General features: G+C 36.9%; 1 protein-coding gene across 2 annotated transcripts; it reads right to left on the reverse strand.

Moving 5' to 3' along the window:
- Nucleotides 1–5,116: 5,116 nt before the first annotated feature.
- GCG (glucagon) lies at nucleotides 5,117–22,043 on the reverse strand. Of its 2 annotated transcripts, XM_037523425.2 has the most exons (7): nucleotides 22,006–22,043; nucleotides 13,698–13,867; nucleotides 10,886–10,983; nucleotides 9,241–9,402; nucleotides 7,508–7,645; nucleotides 6,287–6,430; nucleotides 5,117–5,600 (listed from the first exon to the last, which is right to left on the reverse strand). In XM_037523425.2, exons 3-7 carry the CDS (start codon nucleotides 10,972–10,974, stop codon nucleotides 5,594–5,596), a joined length of 540 nt encoding a protein of 179 aa, XP_037379322.1. In that variant the 5' UTR covers nucleotides 10,975–10,983; nucleotides 13,698–13,867; nucleotides 22,006–22,043; the 3' UTR covers nucleotides 5,117–5,593. The 2 variants fall into 2 exon arrangements, with proteins under 2 accessions (XP_037379322.1, XP_037379323.1); XM_037523426.2 differs by lacking the exons at nucleotides 13,698–13,867; nucleotides 22,006–22,043 and adding an exon at nucleotides 12,351–12,482 and having other exon boundaries at nucleotides 5,417–5,600.
- Between the last annotated feature and the right edge of the window lie 36 nt (nucleotides 22,044–22,079).

Here is a 22,079-nt window from a genome sequence, read left to right on the forward strand (position 1 = left end):
CGCTGCCAATTGCTTCATAGTGCGTTGCTTAACCCCTTGCGCCACCAGGGAGGCCCCCTCTTCTTAAATTTTTGATCATGCAGTCAAGGACAGTGGGCTTACTCTGAGCTCCCCCAGCCCTGGCCCTTGTGTTCCATGTCACAACAAAAGGAATGAGAACACTCACGTTCTTGCTTGGCTGCACTTCTCTAGAAGTTTTTAAGATGTATCTTGGCTTCCAGAGAGCCAAATAACTCTTGATCCAGTGCCTTAAAAAGGTGCCTATAGGCCTCATGACTTCATCACTGAACCGCAGACAAGAGCACTCAGATCCTGAAACTGAAGTCATGGGACCGTGGCAAACACTCGCACAGAGGCTGTGCATTCCACCCACCGGACAATTCTACCTGGCCCCAGAAGGGGGCGTGAGAGGCGATCGGACTCTCCTTCCTTCTTTTGGGAGGGGCTAAACTAGAACCAGGGCCCTGGGGCCTTACCTTATCCAGAAGACCAATTGGGGTCTGTCTGTACACCTCTCTCTGCAAGTCTGGGCATGGCCCCAACACCAAACCAGTGGTCAAAGCGGCTGGCGGGGCTGGCTTCCCTGTCAGGGAACCAAAAATGTTATGGCAATTTCCCAGAGAAATCAGACTGTACTCAGAGAAGAGAGAGATTTAATTGTCACACTGGTGGGCTCTGTGGGATCTCTCCCCAAAGGGCTGAGCACCCAAAGGAAACTTGTTATCCCATCCATCATACCATAAGCATTCTTTCTTTAAAAAAAAAAAAAAGATTTATTTATATAAGAACTGGGGTACAGGCCAGAGGTGCAGGAGAGTGAGAAAATTCACCAGAGACAGAGTGGGAAGCAGAACAGCAGATGGACTGAAAACACTGCTGAGGGGAGCAGCGGGCAAGACAGGAGAGGTCTGCCGCGCCAGTGGGACTCTCCCTGGCCGGCCCGGAATTGAACTTGCACTGCAGAGGCTGTGGACAGCTCCAGAGGCTGTAGACAGCTCCACAGGGCTGCGCTCAACCCGCTGCGCCACCAGGGAGGCCCAGCATAAGCATTCTTTATTGCTGAGGGAGAGGGTTCAAGGTAGTCATGGCTACCACTGTGAACAAGCAGTGCCCATACATCCAGCAACTTCTCTGCTCCAGCAAGCAACATAATCAGAGCGGTAGACTTCTCCAAACAGCAGGCTTGGGAAAGCAACAGAAACTAAGCATCAGACTCCCGCAAGCAGCAGGCTTGGGAAACTTCCTGCTTCAATATACATACTAACATCTCCATTACAAATCCACATAGTACCTCTCCTTTCCTGTTCCATATTTGTTTCTTCCTTTTCATACACCAAGAACACTTATTCCTAACAGACTCAATATATTTACTCATTTTTTCCCCCTCTTGTTTAATATACATAAAGGACTTTCAAGATTAGTACACTAATACTGCTATTAAAAGCAAACCTGTCTTTATGAGCTGATATTCTTTTTTTAAATGGCTAGTTTCTCATTTTATGGTGGTATCTTGATTCATTTAACTAGTATCTTATGGATGAGTATTTACCTAATTTCTGTTTTTGTTTGTTTATCTACAATGAACTATTAATATCCATAAAATAACCTTGTGCCGATGTAAATTTAAATTTTTGAGTGTGTATCCTCAGGGTAAATTTCTGTAACTACTGCGGTTGAGTTAAAGGGGAAAATGCATTCATAGTATTGGTATACCTCTATCTATATCAAGTTTGTATATTAATGTTAAACTCAATTTATAAAAAATGAGCCAGAATAGCATTTTCTTTCTCTGCCCTCTACTCCCCCTCCCCCACCCCTCAATCTCTGGAATAACCCATGAAGCATTGTAATTAGTCACTTTTGGAGAGTTTTATAAAATTTCCATGCAAAACTATCTGGATTTGGTATCTTTTATGAGATATTTCTTTCATACTATCCTTCATCCCCACTGCCATTTCTTTTATGGAAAGTGGCTTGCTTCAATTTTTAAAAAATAACATTTTCTTAAAATTTATATCCATTTCTTCTAGATTTTTATGTTTTTGTTCAGCATTTCCAACAGCCTCATATTTGCTTATATTTTCTCTATTTCAATGTTTTTTCCCCAACTAATATTATATTATATATTTGCTTATTTTATCTTTTGCTTAGGTTGGCTAATAGTTTTCTATTTCATTGTTTCTTTTCAGAGAACCACAATTTTGTTCTATTATTCCTTTTTGTTTTGTCTTTCTACCCAATTTCATACAGTTTAAACTATCATTTCCACTTGAGAGTTTAAAATTTTTAATGAGTTTTGGATTTCACCAAATATTAACTAATATTTGACAAAGGTGCAAAATACTTAATGGGATCGATAATCTCGCCAACAAATTACATTTGAAATCAAATAACTACATGCAGAAAAATAAAGTAACCTTTATATTACACAATCATAAAAATTCAAATTGGATTAATGACATAAAAATAAGACCTGATACTATAAGACTCATGAAGAAAATATAGAGGAAAAACTCCTTAAATTGGTCTTAGCATTGATTTTTTTTTTCAACATGACACCAAAAGTATATGCAACTAAAGTGATTATCACCATAAATCAAAAGTGTCCATATCAAAATAAACTCACCAAAATTCAAAGTCAACTACTGAATGGGAGGATATATTCACAAACTATATATTAGATCAGGAGTTAATATCTAAAAATAAATAAATTACTCATACTATTCAATAACAACAACAAAATCCAAGCAATCTTATTTAAAAATGGACAGAGAGGGCCTCCCTGGTGGCGCAGGCAGTTGAGCGCCACACTGTGAAGCTATCCGCAGCTTCTGTAGTGCTGGTTCCATCCCAGCCAGCTGGCAAGAATCCCACATGGCTCAGCAGACCTCTCCTGTCTTGCCCGTTGCTCACCTCAGCAGTGTATTTCATCAGTCTGCCTGTTCTGTTCCTTTCTCTGTCTCTGGTGAATCCTCTCACCCTTCAGGACATCTGGCCTGTTCCCCGGTTCTTGTATAAATAAATAAATCTTAAAAAAAAAATGGACAGAGGGGCCGCCCCGGTGGCGCAGCGGTTGAGCGCTGGGTTGCAAAGCTGCCCGCAGCCTCTGCCGCACCGGTTTGATCCCCGGCCACCGGGTGAAGGTCCCACATGGCGTGCAGACCTCTCCTGCCGCCCGCTGCTCCCTTCAGCAGTGTACTTCGTCTCTCTGCCTGTTCTACTCTCTGCTCTGGCTCTAGTGAATTCTCTCACCCTCCCGTGTCTCTGACTGTACCCAGTGCTTGTATAAATAAATAAATAAATCTTAAAAAAAAAAAAAAAAGGACAGAGAAAAACTAAATAGACATTTTTCCAAGAAGACATCTAAAGGACTAATTAGTGCATGAAAATGCTCTGTATCACCATTCAGGAAATGCAAATCAACACTACAATAAGCTATCACCTCATGCCTGTTAGAATAGCTGTCATGAATAAGACGGGAGATAACAAGTGTTGGTGAGGAAGGGGATAATAGGGAATCCTTGTGCACTGTTGGTGGGAATGTAAATTGGTTCAGTTACTATGAAAATATTATGGAGGTTCCTCAAAACATTAAAAATACAACTACCATGTGATCCAGCAATCCCACATTCCCACTTCTGAGTATTTATGCACAGGAAATGAAAATAGGACATGGAAGAGATAGCTGTATTCTTGATGTTCATTGCAGCATTATTGACAACAGTCAAGATATGAAAACAACATAAGTGTCCACTGACAGATGAGTGACAGAAAATGTTATTTACACACACACACACAAACACACGGGGATGGGGTAGAGAGAGAGAGGGGGGAAGTATTGTATGATATGTGAAATCCAAAATAACCAAACTGGTAGAAACAGAGAGTATAACAGTGGTTACCAACAACTGAGAGGTAAAGGGGTTGGGGAAATGTCGGCGATATTAATGGGTACACACCTGCAACTAGAAAATGAATAAATTCTAGAGATCTAATGTACAGCAAAATGATTATAGTGAACAATACCGCATTATGGTCTTCAAATTGCTAAGAAACTAGATCTTAAATGTTTAAGATACTAGATCTTAAATGTTCTCACCATGAAAAGAACTGATGGGGAGTGAGAGGTGGGTGAAATAAATAAAGGACGTCCAGTTATAAACTTTCAGTTATAAAATAAATAAACCACAGGGTTGTAAATTACAGCTTGGTGACTGTAGTTAATGATAGTGTGTTGCATGTTTGAAAATTGCTAAAAGAGTAGATTTTACAAGTCCCCATCATCAGAAAACAATTTTGAACTATGTATGGTCATGGATGTTAACCTGACTTACCGCAGTGATCATTTCACAATCTATACAACTATGAAATCATTATGTTGCACACCTGAAACTAATACAATATTGTATGTCAGTTAGATCTCAATTTTAAAAAAGAAATGGTGGTGTAATATATGTTAGGTGTACGCTGAGCTGTTAGTAGAGCTATGGTGGTAATCACATCGCAATATGTTAAATGTATGAAGTCAAAATGATGTACGCCTTTTACTTACACAGTATTCGATGTCAATTATCTCTCAATTAAAAAAGAGAGAGAGTGAAAGAGTTGGCAGTATTGTATATGCAAAAAACAGTCTCTGGCATAGCAATCAGCACCAGGCTGGTCAAGATATTGGACACTGCAAGACAAGCTAGACAATGGAACAGGGCACGACAGGTAAACTTAAATGGCTGCAGGTGCCAGGTAAGTAAGATGTGAGATGTATAAGAAAAGTGGGCCAGTACAAAGTTCCTACTTTTGTACATTGGGTAGGTGAGAGTAGCGGGGAGGGAGGGAGCAGGTTGCACAACAGTAAGCTAAAAAGCATGTGACACTTCAGTAGGTGGTAGCTGCTACTCAACCTCAGTAGAAATTTTTAAAGGGAAGCTAGAAATTATTATTTTTATATAAAATACCATATTTTAAAATTTTGCCTCAAAATATCAGAGCACCAGGCTGCTATTCAAAATACAAGGCCAAGTCTGGACACCAGATTTGATTCATGGGCTACCAACTTAGGAAGAAGTATTCAGAAGAAATGGGGACAAACAAAGAAAAGAGAAAACAATGATAAAGAAGCTTGAAAACTTTATTTATGTTCTATCTTTAACATATTGAAAGCAGAGCAGTTTTATGACAAAAGTTTTGAGAAGGAAATTCTCTTTCTAGTCTCACCACTATAGCTACCAGTCCTTCCCTTATCCTATTATTATTATTAAGCAGATAAATTGTGATTGGAATAATTTATATATACAAATTATATAATAGGAAAACAATTTCATTGCTAATTGTAAGCAGGTTAGGACAATTTATCCAAAATAAGAAAAACATAACAGAATCCTGTACTTTGTATTTTAAAACTGATATTTTAGCAATATTTTGACAATGATTTATTCAATTTACAATCTTTTGGCTACACAATATTAAAAGAATATTGGCATGCAAAGCAATATGACTTCAGAATACACCTCTTAAATTTACACAACTTAAAATTTCAAACATTCCATGTTGCTGGCAGATGATCTTGTGAAGATGATCTTGAATAGTGACATACTTATTTCCTAGAGATAAAAAAAAAAAAAGAGAGAGAATGATTTTATGTGGCTGTAAGACCCAGATGCTATAGTTAACTTAGACAGGAATTATTTTCATTGATTTATTTTGATGAAAGTAATTTATCAGTCCTTCATTCTATAAATCCTTTTCATTCAATTGTATTCTTAGGTATTTACATTCAGAGATGACTTATCCTAAACATACTCTACTGAAATATTAATATAATGTTTATGAATAATTATTAAAAGTAATTAACTATAACCCATCAAGATACATAATTTTTGGTTGATCTTTTTTTTTAGATTTTTTACTACTGTGCTTATTACATTAAGTATATAATACCATGTATACTGGTATTTTATACCATGATAAAATTTCAACATATATATAGTAATTTGCAATGTGACATTAATATATAAATGACTTAACATTTCCGTGTTTTATTCATATCTGTGCTCTGAATGCCTCATCCTTTATTGACATTCAAGAAGTACTTTTTTAAAAAAGTAAATGGGTGAATGGATAAAACTCTAATAATCAAAAATGAATATAATAATGCACTTTTAAATGATTCATAACTTTGATCATATACCAAGAGAATGAAGATTCCTTTATAGCGAGCAACCTATAGCAGTATGATAGTAATTTCAGAGGTTCACATGGTTTTGAGAATGAACTAAAATGCAGTCACCTGTCAGTAATTTTGGTTTGAAGCAACCAGTTTATAAAATCCCGGGTGGCAAGATTATCAAGCACTGTGTTCATTTCATCAGAGAAAGAGCCATCCGCATGTCTGCGGTTAAGTTCTTCAACCATGGCTACTTCTTCTGGGAAACTAATAAAAACAGAAATAAAGTTGGTATTTAGTTAAAAGTTTTCAGTAAATGTTTATTGATTGTCCATCACAAAGAGCACGTGTGAAGGTCATTAAGGAAACATTAAGTTTCTATTTACAGAGCACGTGTAAACAGCCTCACAGAAGCCTGCATGTCGGAAAGGGAGTTATTTAGGTGGTAAAGAGCACAGTTGGGGTCAGAAACCAAACTTCTAGAAAGTCATGTCCTCTTCCATACTCCTGGTGCTTTAACATTTTCAGGGTATCGGCAACACAGAAATTACTGTTGAGATGATTAATTTGTCTGTAATTCCAAAAGTATATATCCTGTTAAAGCTGGCAATTATCAAAACAAACTTGTAAAATGCAGTATGAAAAAATGAAAATTTTGTTACGTTTTCTCTTTGATCGGCTTAACATTGCAGAATTTTTGGTATTCCTTTAAAATACTAGAAAATATTCTCAACTGAAACGACTATTTTACCATTGGTTTTGTATTTTTGGTTGCTAATATTTAAAAAATTAGTCACAATGCTAGTTTTCTTTGTGTTGAGATCTCTTTATGTTTCAGTAAGCTTGTCTTAAGTCTTGTTATAAAAACAGAGTTGACATGAGTTGAACATGAGCTTGAGAGAATGAGATAGGTCGGGGGTCTGTCGTGTTAAAATCCAAGGAAGTCAAACTTAAAGTTTTCTGAATTATTTCCTTCTTTTTTCCTTATCCCTAGTTTTCCTGGGACAATCCTGGTTTAAGCTTACTGTCCTGGTGTTGTCATCAAAAGCACTCTTGAAAAGTGTCCTGCATTCACAAGTTAATCCCTTAACTATAACACAACTACCATAGGGAATAAAAATGTAACCTGTTTGACGCTATTATTCATACTTGCTACCAAGGCCAAAATAAATTAGATGTTTATATATACTGTATCACTGTCTTCTGCAAATAGGAGTTATTTCCTTACTTTGAGAGACTATACTAATTGCTTCTTTAATCCAGATCCATATATAAATAACTCTTGTCTAGGTTTTCAGCATCAAGCAACGAAAATAAATGTTAAATAAGAATATTCAGACTTACTCTCTCCTTCCTCGGCCTTTCACCAGCCAAGCAATGAATTCCTTGGCAGCTTGGCCTTCCAAATAAGAACTTACATCACTGGTAAAGGTCCCTTCAGCATGTCTCTCAAATTCATCATGACGTTTGGCAATGTTATTCCTGAAGGAAATGTGAAAGTTAAATTGAAGATCTGTCTCTTTAGCAATATGGTTCTCACCTATAAGCAGTGGCAGCTTTGGGTTCGGGATTCTACGTAGGAGGAGCGTAGGGAGATAGGATGGCTGGGAGGTTTGTCTTGAAGCTACATTAATTATCTGTGTTGAAGATAGATGAGAGAACGCTAAATCTCCGCCACTCCACCCAGCACAGCCATTTTTACCCTGTCCTGCTTCATTGTGTCATTAATTATTAAAGCTGTGTTTACTTTAGTCTTGATAAATATGACTTTCCGATGAGATATGCTAGTGCAAAAAAGGCAGCTATTTGTCATTCCAATGTAAGAGGTCAGAGTTAATTGATTCAAGGGAAAGCAAAGGATCATCTCAAAACGTCATGTAGAGGACCACATGATAATGGACTAAAGAAAATGTGTGGTCTGCTAGCCATGGAGGAAAGCTAAGAAGATGGCCATGTCACTTTCAGTATGTGCTGAGTGCTCCAGGGATGTGGTTGACTAGCTGTCCTCAATCGCCCTGGGATTATTACCCCTGAAAGGTCTTATCTTAAACACACAACAGAAAAGGGCTGACAGTAAGGATTCCTTTACATTAATTTACCAAGTTGTGGCATTTCCTTTCTAGGAAAGAAGACAGCTGTTTTCATTTTTTCCAAATTTGTGATTTCTTACATTTCGCCAGTGATCTCACTTGTCCTTCACAGGAACTTCCCTCACGGTCTGCCCTGACCAAGACCATCTTTCCTGCTGTTGTAGCCTCACTTGAAGCTCTAGCTTACCGCTCTGTCTCTCTTATTCCTCCTGCTGGCTTATGTTCATTCTCTCTCACTTTTTCTTCTCCATTCTATCCAGGCAAATATATGCCCTTTTCCTGATTTGCAGATTCGTTTAGCTACTTTGTATGCATAAATCCCTTCCCCTTATGGGCCACCCTCCAAAGAAATTGTGAAATTCCACCATCTCTGTGAAACCCTTGCGGATGATTTCCTCCAGTAGCCTAGATGCAGCAAAAAACCCAACACTGTCAAAGAAATTCCAACATTAAAATGTATGCTTTATGACAAGCTTGTGTTCTTATTTGCCTTCTTTTCTCTTTATGCTGAGGAGTGAGGCTGTAATTTTAAATGTGTATCTTGGATTGTATTCCACAAGAAAATGACTGCATCTGTTTCTATTCCTTACCATTATTAACTTGGCTGTGGGATATTTTCAATGTGATCAAAGTTACTACCTTGAGCCCTGCAAGAGTATGTTGAATTTACTCCGTCATGTGGTCTGAAATTAAACCCTTTCTCTCAAAGGTCACAAAAGTCAGCTCTTGATTTCAAAGGAAATTGGGCAAAAGAGTAAATATTACAAAGATCACAGTTTGGAAAATAAAGTCTATGTCCCATTGGAGGGTGGGAGAGTGTTCTGAGAAGTAAATGAATGGAATATTCAGAGAATGACGTCCCCAATCTTGAAAATCATTAAAACTGGAGGAGTTTATGGGCACTATTTGAGCAGGATAACTTAAGAAATTCTGGGGATATTTTAAACATATTTATGTGTACATTTCTGACCAAGGTCAGACTCTTACTTGTTCCTCTTAGTGTTCATCAACCACTGCACAAAATCCTGGGCACGCCTAGAGTCCAGATACTTGCTGTAGTCACTGGTGAATGTTCCCTGTGAATGGCGCTTGTCTTCATTCATCTGATCTGGGTCATTGAGTGGGTCTGTCTGGGGAGCTGGGAATGATCTGTAAAGAATGGTGACTGGTACAACAAAATATCTTCGCAACACTGGATTTACTTATTAAGTATTTTATCTGTAAAATTCAGCTTTGGGCATTTCAATAGGTAGTCGAGAGACCGTAGCTTGTCATGGGATTCCCATAGTTTTATTAAACTTGAATACACCTCAATTTCAGCAACAGATTTTTTTCAACTGGCTCCTCCCCCTCCCTAACAATGACAGGAGAGAGCAATGACTTGAATATTTTAAATGAGTGAAGGATCCCAAATTATTTGTTTGGACAACAGATAGGTTCCCAAGTCTGTTTTGCGTATATTAATATTTTTAAAAAGTGGTGCAATTACCCAATTATGTGGTAGTTAATGTAGAACCAAGACAATTCAAAGTTCAAAGAAAGATGAGCAAAAGCACATGTGCTCATTTGAAACTGAATAATGGGCAATCCACATGTCAGTAATCAACAGTTGGTTGACATGGAAAATATGGGAAAATATTCAATGTGATTAATACCGTTAAATGGAAATGAGATTCTATTTTTTTTTTTACCTGTCAAATTAACAAAGATTAAATTTGAGGGGAAATATCGTGAGAGGACTGTTTCTATACTGCCGATGGGGAATGTACACGTGTATAATTTTCCTGAAAATAAGTTGGCAAGATAGTATATAAGAGATTTAAGCTCATTTAAACCCTTTGACATAATAATTTTGCTACTAGAAATCCATCCTCAGAAAAGAGTGAGACACGTAGGGGAAAATGTTATTTGCACTACTCCTTGTGCAAAAATTTGAATAACTGTTAAGTGTTCAATATAGGAGGAACAGTTAAATAAGTACATTTATGAGATGTAATAGTATGTAGCCATTAACTACTATACATCTAATAATATTTTTAGTGATAGTAAGAAAAGCTAACAGTATAATTCCAAGAGTAAAAATACAACACAAAGCTATATATAATAATCTGAGGTCTATTTCCATGCAGGACACACACACACACACACACACAGAGGAGAAGAACATACTAGATTTTAAAATTATGAATAGTTTTCTCTGGACAATGAATTTTGAATACTTAAGTTTTTTACATATTTTTTATATTTCCTGTCATGAACGTGTAGGACATTTACAATTAGCAAGAAACAATGTTATTTTTAAATGGAATAGAAAAGAGAAAAAGTTGGTATACATAATGAAATAATGTACTATGTATGTGAGCAGTGAATGGATGGATGGATTGGATCAACTGAAGATTTCAAAGAACCATAATTATCCATAGGACACATTTTCAACATGCCTGTTCTTGGGGTTATGAAACAACATACACTTTGGTTTATACTCCAGAAAAGTCTTATCACAATGATATTTAATATATGAAAATTGCTTACAGTAGTTACTCTAAATTACTGAGCTATTCATGAGCCATTATTTTTCTAAGGTGTCTTCTAACCCCAGTGCTATTTGAGTTCTAATCTAAAGATTTAGTACCTGGCTTTCTCCTCTGTATCTTGAAGGGAACGTTGCCAGCTGCCTTGTACCAGCATAAACAATCCAGCCACAAAGTAAATGATCTTCATTTTTGCTGTCTGTTGGAACATAGAGTTGGGGTGGGGGCATGGGCATGTTGGTCTAAATTAGTATTTTGACTAAATAAATATTGTAAATTGAAAGAACAAGTGAATTAATTTTATTCTGATTATATCTCCAGCTTCATTTTAAAGAGGATATATTATTCCCCAAGGTATTTTTTTGTGGCAAAAAAAGGATACAAAAGATATGTTCCACCATTAAGATTTTTCATTAGTATAGGGCACTTCTGTTAATGATTAGAAGGCTCACTTCCAGACTCAAAATTAAAAATGTCCACGATAAACATTAAAATATCCACTGTAGATGATATGCTACATATGGTTAGCCTGAATGGCACCTTATCCATAATGCCTCCCCCTTCACTATCAGTCTGGCTTTCAATTAATAGTCCTTCACTTCCAAGCATTTACATTATACTGCATTTCAACCATCTTAAAGCAGCCTCAGGCTACAACTTGGCATACCAGCTGTCGGTTCAGATGTATTATTCATTTATATTTTAAATAGTGTAACTTGGTCTAGACTTTGTAATTATAAAGCGGCCAACAGATTTGAGGTATTTTAGGGTGCTTTGACCTGTTCTAAATTAAAGAAAAAAATCATTTTAAAGACAAGCAATTTGCAACAAGAACTAATGCTTCTGGCAACTTGAACAATCACAACTAAGAAACTAAGAGATCACTGTCATAAGGAAAATTAATGCTTGCTTTGAAGTCTTGGAAGTCCCTCGGATGTTTTATAATTGGACTTAGTCCAGGACACGTCATTCGTCATTCACTGCTAGTGACACCCTAGACCTGGTTGTAGGATACACCTGGTTGCCTGTCCTCATATCACAAGCAGATGCTCTGTGAAGCTAGAGGCTGCCAAGGACATGGTGCTGCGGTGCAGATGGGTGGGGGCACCGTGAAGTAGGGCAGAGTCCCCACGGGGCTAGTGCCTCTATTTTCTGAATAGAAACCTCGTTCAATATTGCCCTGGACTTTCTCTGCTACTTTCAAGTCTGACCATGTTTACTGTGAGAAGTGGGGATTTTAATCCAAGTTTGATTATGCTTATCCATAAATAATTTGAAAAGAGTATTTTTAGCAAAAGGCATTTGGTTTGAAATAAAGATTTTACAAATATAATTTTTCACTATCAGTCTTTTCTTTAACATCTTAGCCATATTTGCTAGATATCTTTGGCACTAAAACATGGAGATTGGAAGAGCTACTATGGTATTTTTTTTTCTTTGAAATGCTGTTTTTTTTAGATTAAGTGGACAATGAGACATAGCAAGACAATAGAAATTATATATTCAATGCTTTTCATTCATCAACATCAAATTACTAATTTTGTGTTTTGTTGTGCTTCAGTTTACCTAGTCAGTAAGCTTTGGCAATCTTGCCATGGATCTAGGTAGAGTATTCCGATTATGATTCGCAATCATAAATTCATGCTTTCAGGAAGAGACAAACACAGAAGTGAAAAGTCAGAACCCCCTGCAGGCAGTAAAATGAGTCCTATTGGAAGCAGGCACTCATTTTGTGGAAGTCTACAGAATTGTGAAAAAATGAAGAATAAGGTTAATTGTTTAAATACCACTACTGAGAAAACAAATCTATGTATAGTATCAGAATGTTATTCAATACAAGAAAATTTCCCAAGTATCTCCACCCCCTGCAATTTAATTTAGGTATTGTAAAAAGAGAATCTGAAGTTTTGTAAGAAATAACACATTTCCATCCAAATTTAGGAGGAAACTATGATAACAATAATATTCCCTTTTTAAAAAGTTTTCTTTTGAAAGATTAGACTTAGGCAAGTTGACATTATATCATGTCCCTAAATACATCAAATACTTTTTTAAACTGGTCAGCTCATTTCCGCACAGGTTCTTAAGATGTGGAAAAAACACTGGACTTTGCAGTTGACTCCATTGAGGATCGTTGTAAAATTGTGCTTTGTCCTTATGAACTTAAAAAGGTAGAAGATCTGTTTTGTTTTTCTAAAGAGATTTACTAAAATTTCATTTCAGAACATGAGTATGTTTTATTTACAACTATTAGTCCTCAATAGTAAGTAAATAATTATTAATCTGTGGTTTTACTCAGCTTCATCCAAAGAATTATACATCAATGATATTTGTTCTCCACACCAAATAAGTTGTATTTTACTTACAAAGAGCTGATTTCATGGATTTTGGTTTTTTGATAGACTTATTATAAATTTGAATATTTGAAATATGATGTTGATTCGGTTCTTCTGGAAAAACCAATGAGCTTTCATTGATGAGGAGCAATTGCTGTGATAGCCTCCCTAATGGACACATTTCTGCTGAATTAAAAGGCGCCTTCTGTTCAAAGTAATATATGCATTTATCAAATCCAAGAAAATGTTTATTTTTCAAAATGCTATCACTTATTTTTAAAATGCAGTTACCATAACAGTTAAATCTTCTTAAAGTGCATTGATTTGAATCTGTTTTCTTTCTATTTTATATCTTTGCATTGGGTGACTTCTCTCACTCACTTTATAACTTCACTATGTTGAAGTAAATGGACATGCATTTTATATCACCTTTTTAATCTCAATTATGCTCAGTGTATTATTATCAATAAAGTATAAAATGAAAAAAACAAATCTTTGAGTCATAATATTTTACCCCCTTAAAAACTAATATCCTTAAATCAAGATTAATAATCTTACAATCATTCAGTAATCTTACCTTCTGACCGTGGGAGGAAGAACAGAGCAGGTGGAGAGAGAGCGAGCTCTCTGTAGAACTTTCGAGGTGCTGGTCTTGAGCTCTGTACTCCTGCACCAAAGCTCACTGCTTTTATATACTCTCCAGTGTTTAGCCTCACAGATATTACGCTGACAATATAAATTTCTCATCTGTAAATAATGGGTTTTTGTTACGAACGATTTCACTCGCCCACTCACTTTGCTCATCAGCATTCTTCGCTTACATTGGGTGGGACCTCAGAGATGAGGAAACTTTTTATTTACTCTGTCTTTTTTTTTTTTTTTTGATTGAGAATAGAAAGGGCAGTTTGGAAATTCACCTTTTATTCAGTCAACCATGAAAATCAGGTAAATACTCTAAAGTGAATTTTGATGCTGATGACAGAAAAAAAATGACATTGACACGTCAAACCCCACTTTGAGTAACACCTCATGTGATTCTTAACACGTCCTTCTGTTTGCTATCTAGTTATGATGAATTTTTCCGAATATACGTAATTCATCTACTAAACAATAAATCAGTCACTCAGAATACCTTAATGAAGAGTCTTCTTATCCCCACTATATGGAATTTACTTATATTATTTTGGTGGGGAATTTTAAAGAATATGAATTAAGACCCTATATTTCTTGGTGCAATAAATTGGAACAAGGCAGAAAAGATAAAGCAAAATCAGTATTAAAATCCAGGATAAGTGATGCTGTTAAGGCAAGATTTAGTATTTTTTTTCTTGTAATGGATATTAAAGGCTAATAAAATAAGAGATACACATCAGCATGACAAAACTGATGATGAGCACAGAAACAAATCATTGTATTCTTTATTGATAAGAAAGCTGGAGCCTAATTTGCAACAGTAAGGTTGGAGGAATGCTGTTGAGATGAGGTGAACACTGTCCTAATTCCTGAACTTTGTGATCTACCACTTAGGACTCGAGTGATCCATAGGATTTAGCAGGACTGAGTCTGTTCACTGTGGAGAAAGAAAAATGAAAAACAACTGAACAAATAGCATTGGGCAGTGTTTGTGTAATTAGATTTTCATCTCTCTGCTATCGACAAGCTGTGTGACCTGAGGTAAGTCATAGTCCCTTTTGCCTCAGCTTCCTGATTTGTAAAACGAGACAGTTGGCTAAATGACTCTTCTGAAATGAAAATCTGATTACATCTGATGACATCATTTCAACATTTCCCAACTAGATTCAATGTTCTAATACAATCAAGTGTGTGACAAAGCTGATGACGAGCACAGAAGTAAATCATTGAGGTAATTGGAGAGACATTCCCAGTAGCTTAAACTGTTAAATTTGTGGATTGGATGCTCTGTTGGATATAGCATATTTAAAGTCAACAGAGATAAATTCTATGTGAAACTGGGAGACTGAAGTAGAGCTTTTTTGTGTGTGTCGGTCACTATTGATGATAGAAAGTCTTGCTCTTCAAAGTTTGGCCCTTTGGCCCAAGTTGCAGCATAAACTGCGAGCTTACTAAAAATGCAGAATCTTTGGTCCAAACACAGACTTACTGAATAACAATTTGCATTTCACTAAGACTCCCAGGCAATTTGTATACCAATTAGAGTTTGAGAAGGTATGGCTTTACATAAAATATCCAGCTCATTTTCCTCACTTTCTCCCTGATACCTGCAATTTTGACCTGAGGACAGTTTTTTAGCACTACCAGCAGAGGGGGTGAGAGAGCAGAGAACGTGGCACACCTCACTGCCCTCTGCATTACAATTATAAATACAGTGAAGACATGAAAGTGTGGATTAGTTTAATATGTTATCCAATTGTTCTCGCTAGCCTCAATTCTCATAAGTATATTGGCTATATTTTATTGTTTGGCATTCCCTTTGCAATTTGAACAAATGTTTCTTTGCCAGCTTCTACCTGCCTGCCTGCCTGTCTGTCTCTTTACTTTCTAAATACTACCAATTTGGGGAGTGTCCTAAGAAAGCTCTTGGGATGATGTATTTAAAAACCATTACATGGTGGAGGATTATTGGTGCTTTGGTGGTGGGCGTTGTGTGAAAACAAACATTTATAGAGGTGTGAACCTATACACCTAAAACATACACAGTATTGAAAGCCAACATTACCTGAATAAACGATTATAATAAAGTAAAATCAAAATCAACAAGCAACTATAAACCAGGGACACACTACAGGGGGGAGAGAAGGAAGTAGGATCAAAACCAGGGTGGTGGGAATTGTATGGGGACTATAACCAAGATGAAAATGCATATATTGTGCAAAAATGATGTAACAAATATATAAAATAAAAATAAAAAATAAAAAATAAATTGCAATCATAAAATACAAAAACAAAAACAAAACACCTGACATCTCAGTCAATACAGCCTACCAATATCTACCTACAAAATGTGTTTCTTTCCCTCACTCCCACTTGCTTTCTAGTATTTCAGACGTGACTACCCCAAGTTCTTTTAGCAACTTCCTCTAGCTTCACCTCCAGTCCACCAACCCCTAATTCTTGGAGTTCCCCAACACCATTCTGATAAGCATTCTGAGAATGCAGAAACATTAAGAGAATTGCTATATAGAATACTGCTTCCTCTCTTGGAAGGGCAATGTAATAGGCAATGTATTGTCAGAAATTAAGACAAACATTAAGTGTAATTTGGACTTCTGGGTCTTCTTTCATTGACTGTCCCAACACAGCCTCCACTTGGTGTCATTGCACTTATTCAGGTCTTTAGACACAAGGCAGGAATAAGTATGGCCCTTTATATATAGAAATATTGTTTAAAAGGTTGTATGGAAGCAGGAATTTTCTGAGACAATTCCTTTCCCATCAGGCAGTATGGGGGTTCCTGGTAATGACAGGTGTGTTGCCATACAATAGCTGTTCTATGTCTTTCTGAAAGGTCAGTTTGACTTGGTATACATGATGTACCACATAGTTATCAAATGAGTTGAGTGCAAAAACTTACATTAAGTTTTAAGATAAAAAAGCTACTTATTCAAAGATTTCTTCCTTGCTTTATGATGCTTAGGATGGGGGACAATTCTCACAGACTGATGATCTGGGCCATTCCTTTGGGCCACATGCTTAGAAGGGTCCTATGTTTGACTTAATACTTCACTCTTATCCTGTTGAAATTCTTAATTCTATTTGAACATGACTTCAGGTTTTTGTCTTACATTGGTCACACAAATTATGTAACTGGTCCTACTTAGGACCTCACCTTAGAAAATCACTGGGTAATTTTTTTCAACTGTTCATGTTTTTCAACTGTTCATAACACTTACTTTGAAATGTTGGAGAATATAAAGATCCAAGTTCACGGTGCACTCTGGTGGCAAGACTGGACATGGGGGATTCTCTTATTGATGGGAGCATAGTATGTCACCACCCTTATGGGGGGCAATGTGGCAATATTATCAAAATTGCAAATAACGATAACCCTTCATCATATAAGGCTAAAGCACAATTCTGAAAATTTATCTCATGTGTATTTCTACATCTCTATGTGATGATGTGCTACAAGGTTCTTCACTGCCGCACTGTGTATATTAGTAACAGGTTGTAATCAATCCAGCAGTGTCTAGAAAAAGAACGAGGAAGTTCTTCATTTGCCAATATTGAAAGACTCCAAGATAATGCTGCTAGGTGAAAATAAGGAGTTGCATTGTAAATATATAGTAGACTACCTTTTGCATTAGAAGAGAGGGAGACAAATAAATGTTTATTTGCTCACAGCTGTGTGGAAGCAGACCCGAGAAATCAATAATATATACTTACCTGTAGGAGGCAGTAGGGAAGACAGAAACAAAACACTTCTCAATATATATTTGTTACACTGCTTGGAATTTTTTGCAATTTAATTATCTCTTTACAACAAAAATAAATGCGATTTAAAAGGCAGTGATAACAGTATAGTGACTTTGGGGGAAACGTTAAACTTTAAAGCTAAATATACAACTATCCTTTGACCTAGCAAATCCACTCTAGGTATTTTACCCAAGAGAAACGAAAGCATATGTCCACAAAATTGAGTTGTACAAAAATGACCAAAACAGCTTTGTTTACAATAGCTAAAAATTGAAAACAACCAAACTGTCCATCAACAAAGAGAAAAGATAAACTGTGGTCCTGAATACGTGCAGTAAAATACTACTCAGCAACAATAACAAGAAAGAACCAATAACTGATACTGGCAGCAAAGTGGATGAATTGCACAGATAATGCTGAGCAAAAAAAAAACTCTGGCACAAAAACCCGAAGTACTGTATGAATCCATTTATAAAAGTTCAAGAACAGGCAAAAATAAGGTTAAAAATCCCCAGTACTGTGGTTGCCTCTTGGAAGAGAAAGGGAGAGGACTATTTAGCAAGAAAGTTTGTGGAGAGATTTAAATACTATTATGAAAGAGGTTTGCTTACTCAGGTATGTCCCATTGTCCAAACAATCAGCTAAAATTTGTGATTTCACGTCACATAAATTTTAGCTAAAAGACAAAAATAGTGAAGAGGTGCAGTGTACAGGTATAACTAATACAAGTATGATGGAATCATGATTAACTGTTGTAATTAACTGATGAGTAAACAGGGTTCACTGTGTGATTCTGTTTACTTTACAGAAATGTTGGAAAATTTCCAAGCTAAAAAGTTAAACTGCTAATAGAATCAGCACCTTTTGAAGGTAGAGAGTGCGATCCTTCAGTTACTAACTACGAGCTGGCTGAAGTGAAAGAAGTTGGGAGACACAGAGCAGCTAGTCGGCACAGAGACAAGATGGCGGAGGCTGGGCCTGGGCTGAGGAAACTTAGCTGCAACAGAGCCACCATTTGGAGGTGATGGAATAATGATGAAGCGCTGCTCTTCTCAGTCTTTAAGATCTGTCTTGAGCGTGCGCCCTGCTCTGTAACCTAAGACTTCCTAGTGCATTTGACTAATTTTTGTTTCTTGGAGGTAATCCTCTCCATGTGCCATTCTCTTCCCAGGTTAGAACAGTTTTCTGCAAAAAAGCATCTTGTGAAAATGGGTGTAAGCCATCAAAAGGTTAAAAAATAATAATTCTATATTGCACACAAGAGAAAAGTTTATCTTGAGATTATTTTTAGTTTTGAAGGAAAAAAAGCGGTCGTTTCACAATAGTCTTGAAATTTGAAAAACTGAGTGCGTAGAATATCGAGTGTGATCATCAGATCCCCTATCCTCACTAAGCCTGATGTATTTGGTTCAGGGATGCAGGGGAATAAAGGAAAAACTTCCAGGGGAAGTTCTGAGTTTGCCAGAGGATGGGAGAAATATCCCTATGAGAGATACTGAAGAAGCGGTTCACGACCCATCCATCTGGGATGATTTCGAGGAAGCCTGGCAGGTGCGGAAGATTCAGTGAACACATCAGTGGACAGTCTTCCCGCCCTGAGGCTCTGAGACCCTGGAGATGTCCCCGCCACCAGTTTGAGCTGGAACTTTGCATGCCGTGATTTTATCTTTTGCTAGATTCCTGGTATAATGAGATGTTTAAAATTGTTCTAAGTTTCGGTTGTTATTTTTATTCATAAAGGGAACAAGAAAGAGAAAACAAAATCACATTTGTACAAAATAATCTTATCTCATAATTTATAAGCAGAATATATATTTATATGTATAAATACATATATATCATTGAATACATGTGTTATGCTTCTATTTTTTCGCATATTGTAGCTATAAAAAACAAACCATATGTCATTACATTTATCCAACCTCTTGCTCATCTGGAAAGACTTTTTTTCTTCAAGCTTCTAAGAGTCTTTAATGTGAACCAATTAAAACATTGCAATTTTTCAAAGGCGATGTAAAAGGAAGTAACTTCAGCCATTAGAAAATTTAAAAGTTGAAATCTGTATACTAAAAAAATGCAGAAAATGTAAAATGGAACTATAAACAGTTCTTCCTAGCATTATGCCTGTAATCAGATTTACCCCCTGCCTGAAACTCGCTCAGTGTGGTCAACTCATATTTTATCACATGTATTGTAAAGATATGCCCTGGTTTTTGGTGGTATTGAAATGCAATAAGCATAAAGTGGAGGATAATTTATAAAGCCCTTTAAGCATAAAGTGGAGGATAATTTATAAAGCCCTTTAGGCTAATATCCTATTTTTAAGTATTCAACTGCACTTTAATCCTATTACTGATAAATACGCCATGCTGTCAGAGGTAATAGAGTTTAATTAAAACTTTTTTTGAACAAGGTGTAGTTGATTTATCAAATGCCAAAATAATAGATACTTTACATATGGAGGGGTGTTTGGTCGCATGGTACTTGTTAATCACAACTGATTCACATTTGGTTTAGGCACTCGGGAGTATCTAGGTTTCAGATTTTGCTAGGAAGACATGTGGGGAGGGCAGGGGAGGAGGGGAGGGAGGAGGGGAGGGAGGAGGGGCAGGGGAGGAGGGCGGGAGGGGAGGAGGGGGCGGGAGGGGAGGCGAGATCTGGAGCACAGATCATAGCAGAGCAGCAGGCACAGAGAGAAGAGACCTTCTGCTGCTCCACATGCGCTCTAGCTCTCACGCCCCCTTATTGGGGCTAACTCCCACGCACCTTTGTGGGTAGCTCCCTGGCCGGGACTTGAACTCAGGTCGCAGCGGTGAGAGCGCTGAGACTATCCCCTAGGCCATCCTGGAGGCCCCGCCAGGGGCTTAGTTAAATGGAGCCTTTAACCTTTATTAAGAGGCTTCAGGAGAACTACTGACAGCTGCTTCTCCAGCAAGTCAGAAGAGACTACGGCTGCCCTTCCCTTCCCTCAGTGATCATCACTGTCTCCTCCTAGGGCCCGTGGGCGCTGAGGGAAGATGGCTTTCAGCGGCACCTCCATGTCTTCATCGGTGACAAGAGGAGGCAAAGTATGGGGATTTTTCAATTCTAAAACAAGTATCTTTCATTGATGAATCAGAAGAAAAACCTACACAGTTCAGAAAGTAATCAGGATTGTACTGATCCTGAAAGATTTCTTTTGTGATGATCATGTGTAAAATCAATATTTAGTAGAAGTTTCTAGAGATTTAAGTCCACAGACTTCTGATGTCCTCATGGAATAATGAATCCTCTTAGCGAGCTGAAGAGACTCAACAAAAACAAAGTAAATAATCCAGTCACAAAATGGGCAGAAGAGCCAAAAAGGAACTTCTCCAAAGAGGAAATGCCAATGACCAACAGGCACATGAAAAAATGCTCAGCACCACTTGTAATCAGGGAAAAGCAAATCAAAAGTACCATGAGACACTTAGTATTTGACTAAACATCTGGGTGAAAGTGTACTAATCATTCATTCCAGTGGTTAGCATGTAACACCAATCACTAGGTGATTGCTTTTTTGTATTTTTCAGTTAGAATTCATATAGAGAATTTTAGGCAACAGACTTAGAAGATAATTTGAATGGAATAAAACATATTTTTGCTGTTTTAGGCCAGATTTTTAAGCTTCCTGGATGAGCTAGCTCCTGGAAGTTAGAATTGACTATCATTTCTTGAATGGTTAATAAAGGCAAAGCACTCTGAATATATCATTTTCCAGTGCTCATCAGCCAATGCAAATTAGATATTTTGCCTCCATATTACAAATAACACAGGACCTTAGAACAGGCAACCAAGTTACTGATGGTCATAAGAGATGTGAATGTAGACAATGCTGCCTTTGTCAAGTGAGAGTATCCAAGTTGTCAGGGAAATGGAGACAAGATCTCCTGGCTTCCATGGAATCTGCTTTGACTGCTGACTAAATCCATTCATGCCTGCTAGATGGCTAAGATAGCAGGGCATCTGAAGATTAAATAATTGGCAATTCCAGTGCTTTTTAGTTCAGTTTTTATCGTTTAAGTGTATGAATCTGTGGTTTTTCTGAAGTTTACAGTGTTGTATAAGCATCATCACTAATTTTAGAACTTTTTCATCACTGCTAAAAGAAACCTTATATCTATTGCCTATTTCCCAGTTCTTGCTGGTCATCCATTTACATCTGGAAGTTTATGTATTTGTCTGTTGTCTACATTTCATATAAATGGAGTCACTCAGGATGCCTTTTTGTGTTTCACTTCTGTTACTTAGCATAATTATTCTTAAGTTTCATCATTGGTGTCATATGGATTAATACTTCATTCCTTTTTATGATTGAATAAAATAACATGAACATCCCTATCACTTTCCATTAGCCACTCATCAGTTGATGGACATTTGGGTTGTTTTCATTTGGGGGCTATAAAGAATAATGCTGCTGTGAATATTTGAGTATAAGTTTTTGTCTGAACTATTTTTAATTCCCTTAATACCTAGAAGGAGACTTGCTGAGCCCGATGATGACTCTATGTTTACCATTTGAAAAACTGTCAATCTGCTTTTCCAA

The sequence above is a fragment of the Talpa occidentalis genome, unplaced genomic scaffold, assembly GCF_014898055.3.
Source record: "Talpa occidentalis isolate TD23 unplaced genomic scaffold, MPIMG_talOcc4v2.1 talOcc4.3, whole genome shotgun sequence".
Classification (NCBI taxonomy): Eukaryota; Metazoa; Chordata; class Mammalia; order Eulipotyphla; family Talpidae; genus Talpa; species Talpa occidentalis.

Coding starts and splice junctions, on each gene's coding strand:
- GCG (XM_037523425.2), bottom strand. CDS start 10,974: ATGAAGATCATTTACTTTGTGGCTGGATTGTTTATGCTGGTACAAGGC. Junction 9,403..10,885: donor GATACAGAGGAGAAAGCCAG/GTACTAAATCTT, acceptor CATTCTTTACAG/ATCATTCCCAGCTCCCCAGA. Junction 7,646..9,240: donor ATGAACACTAAGAGGAACAA/GTAAGAGTCTGA, acceptor CATTTCCTTCAG/GAATAACATTGCCAAACGTC.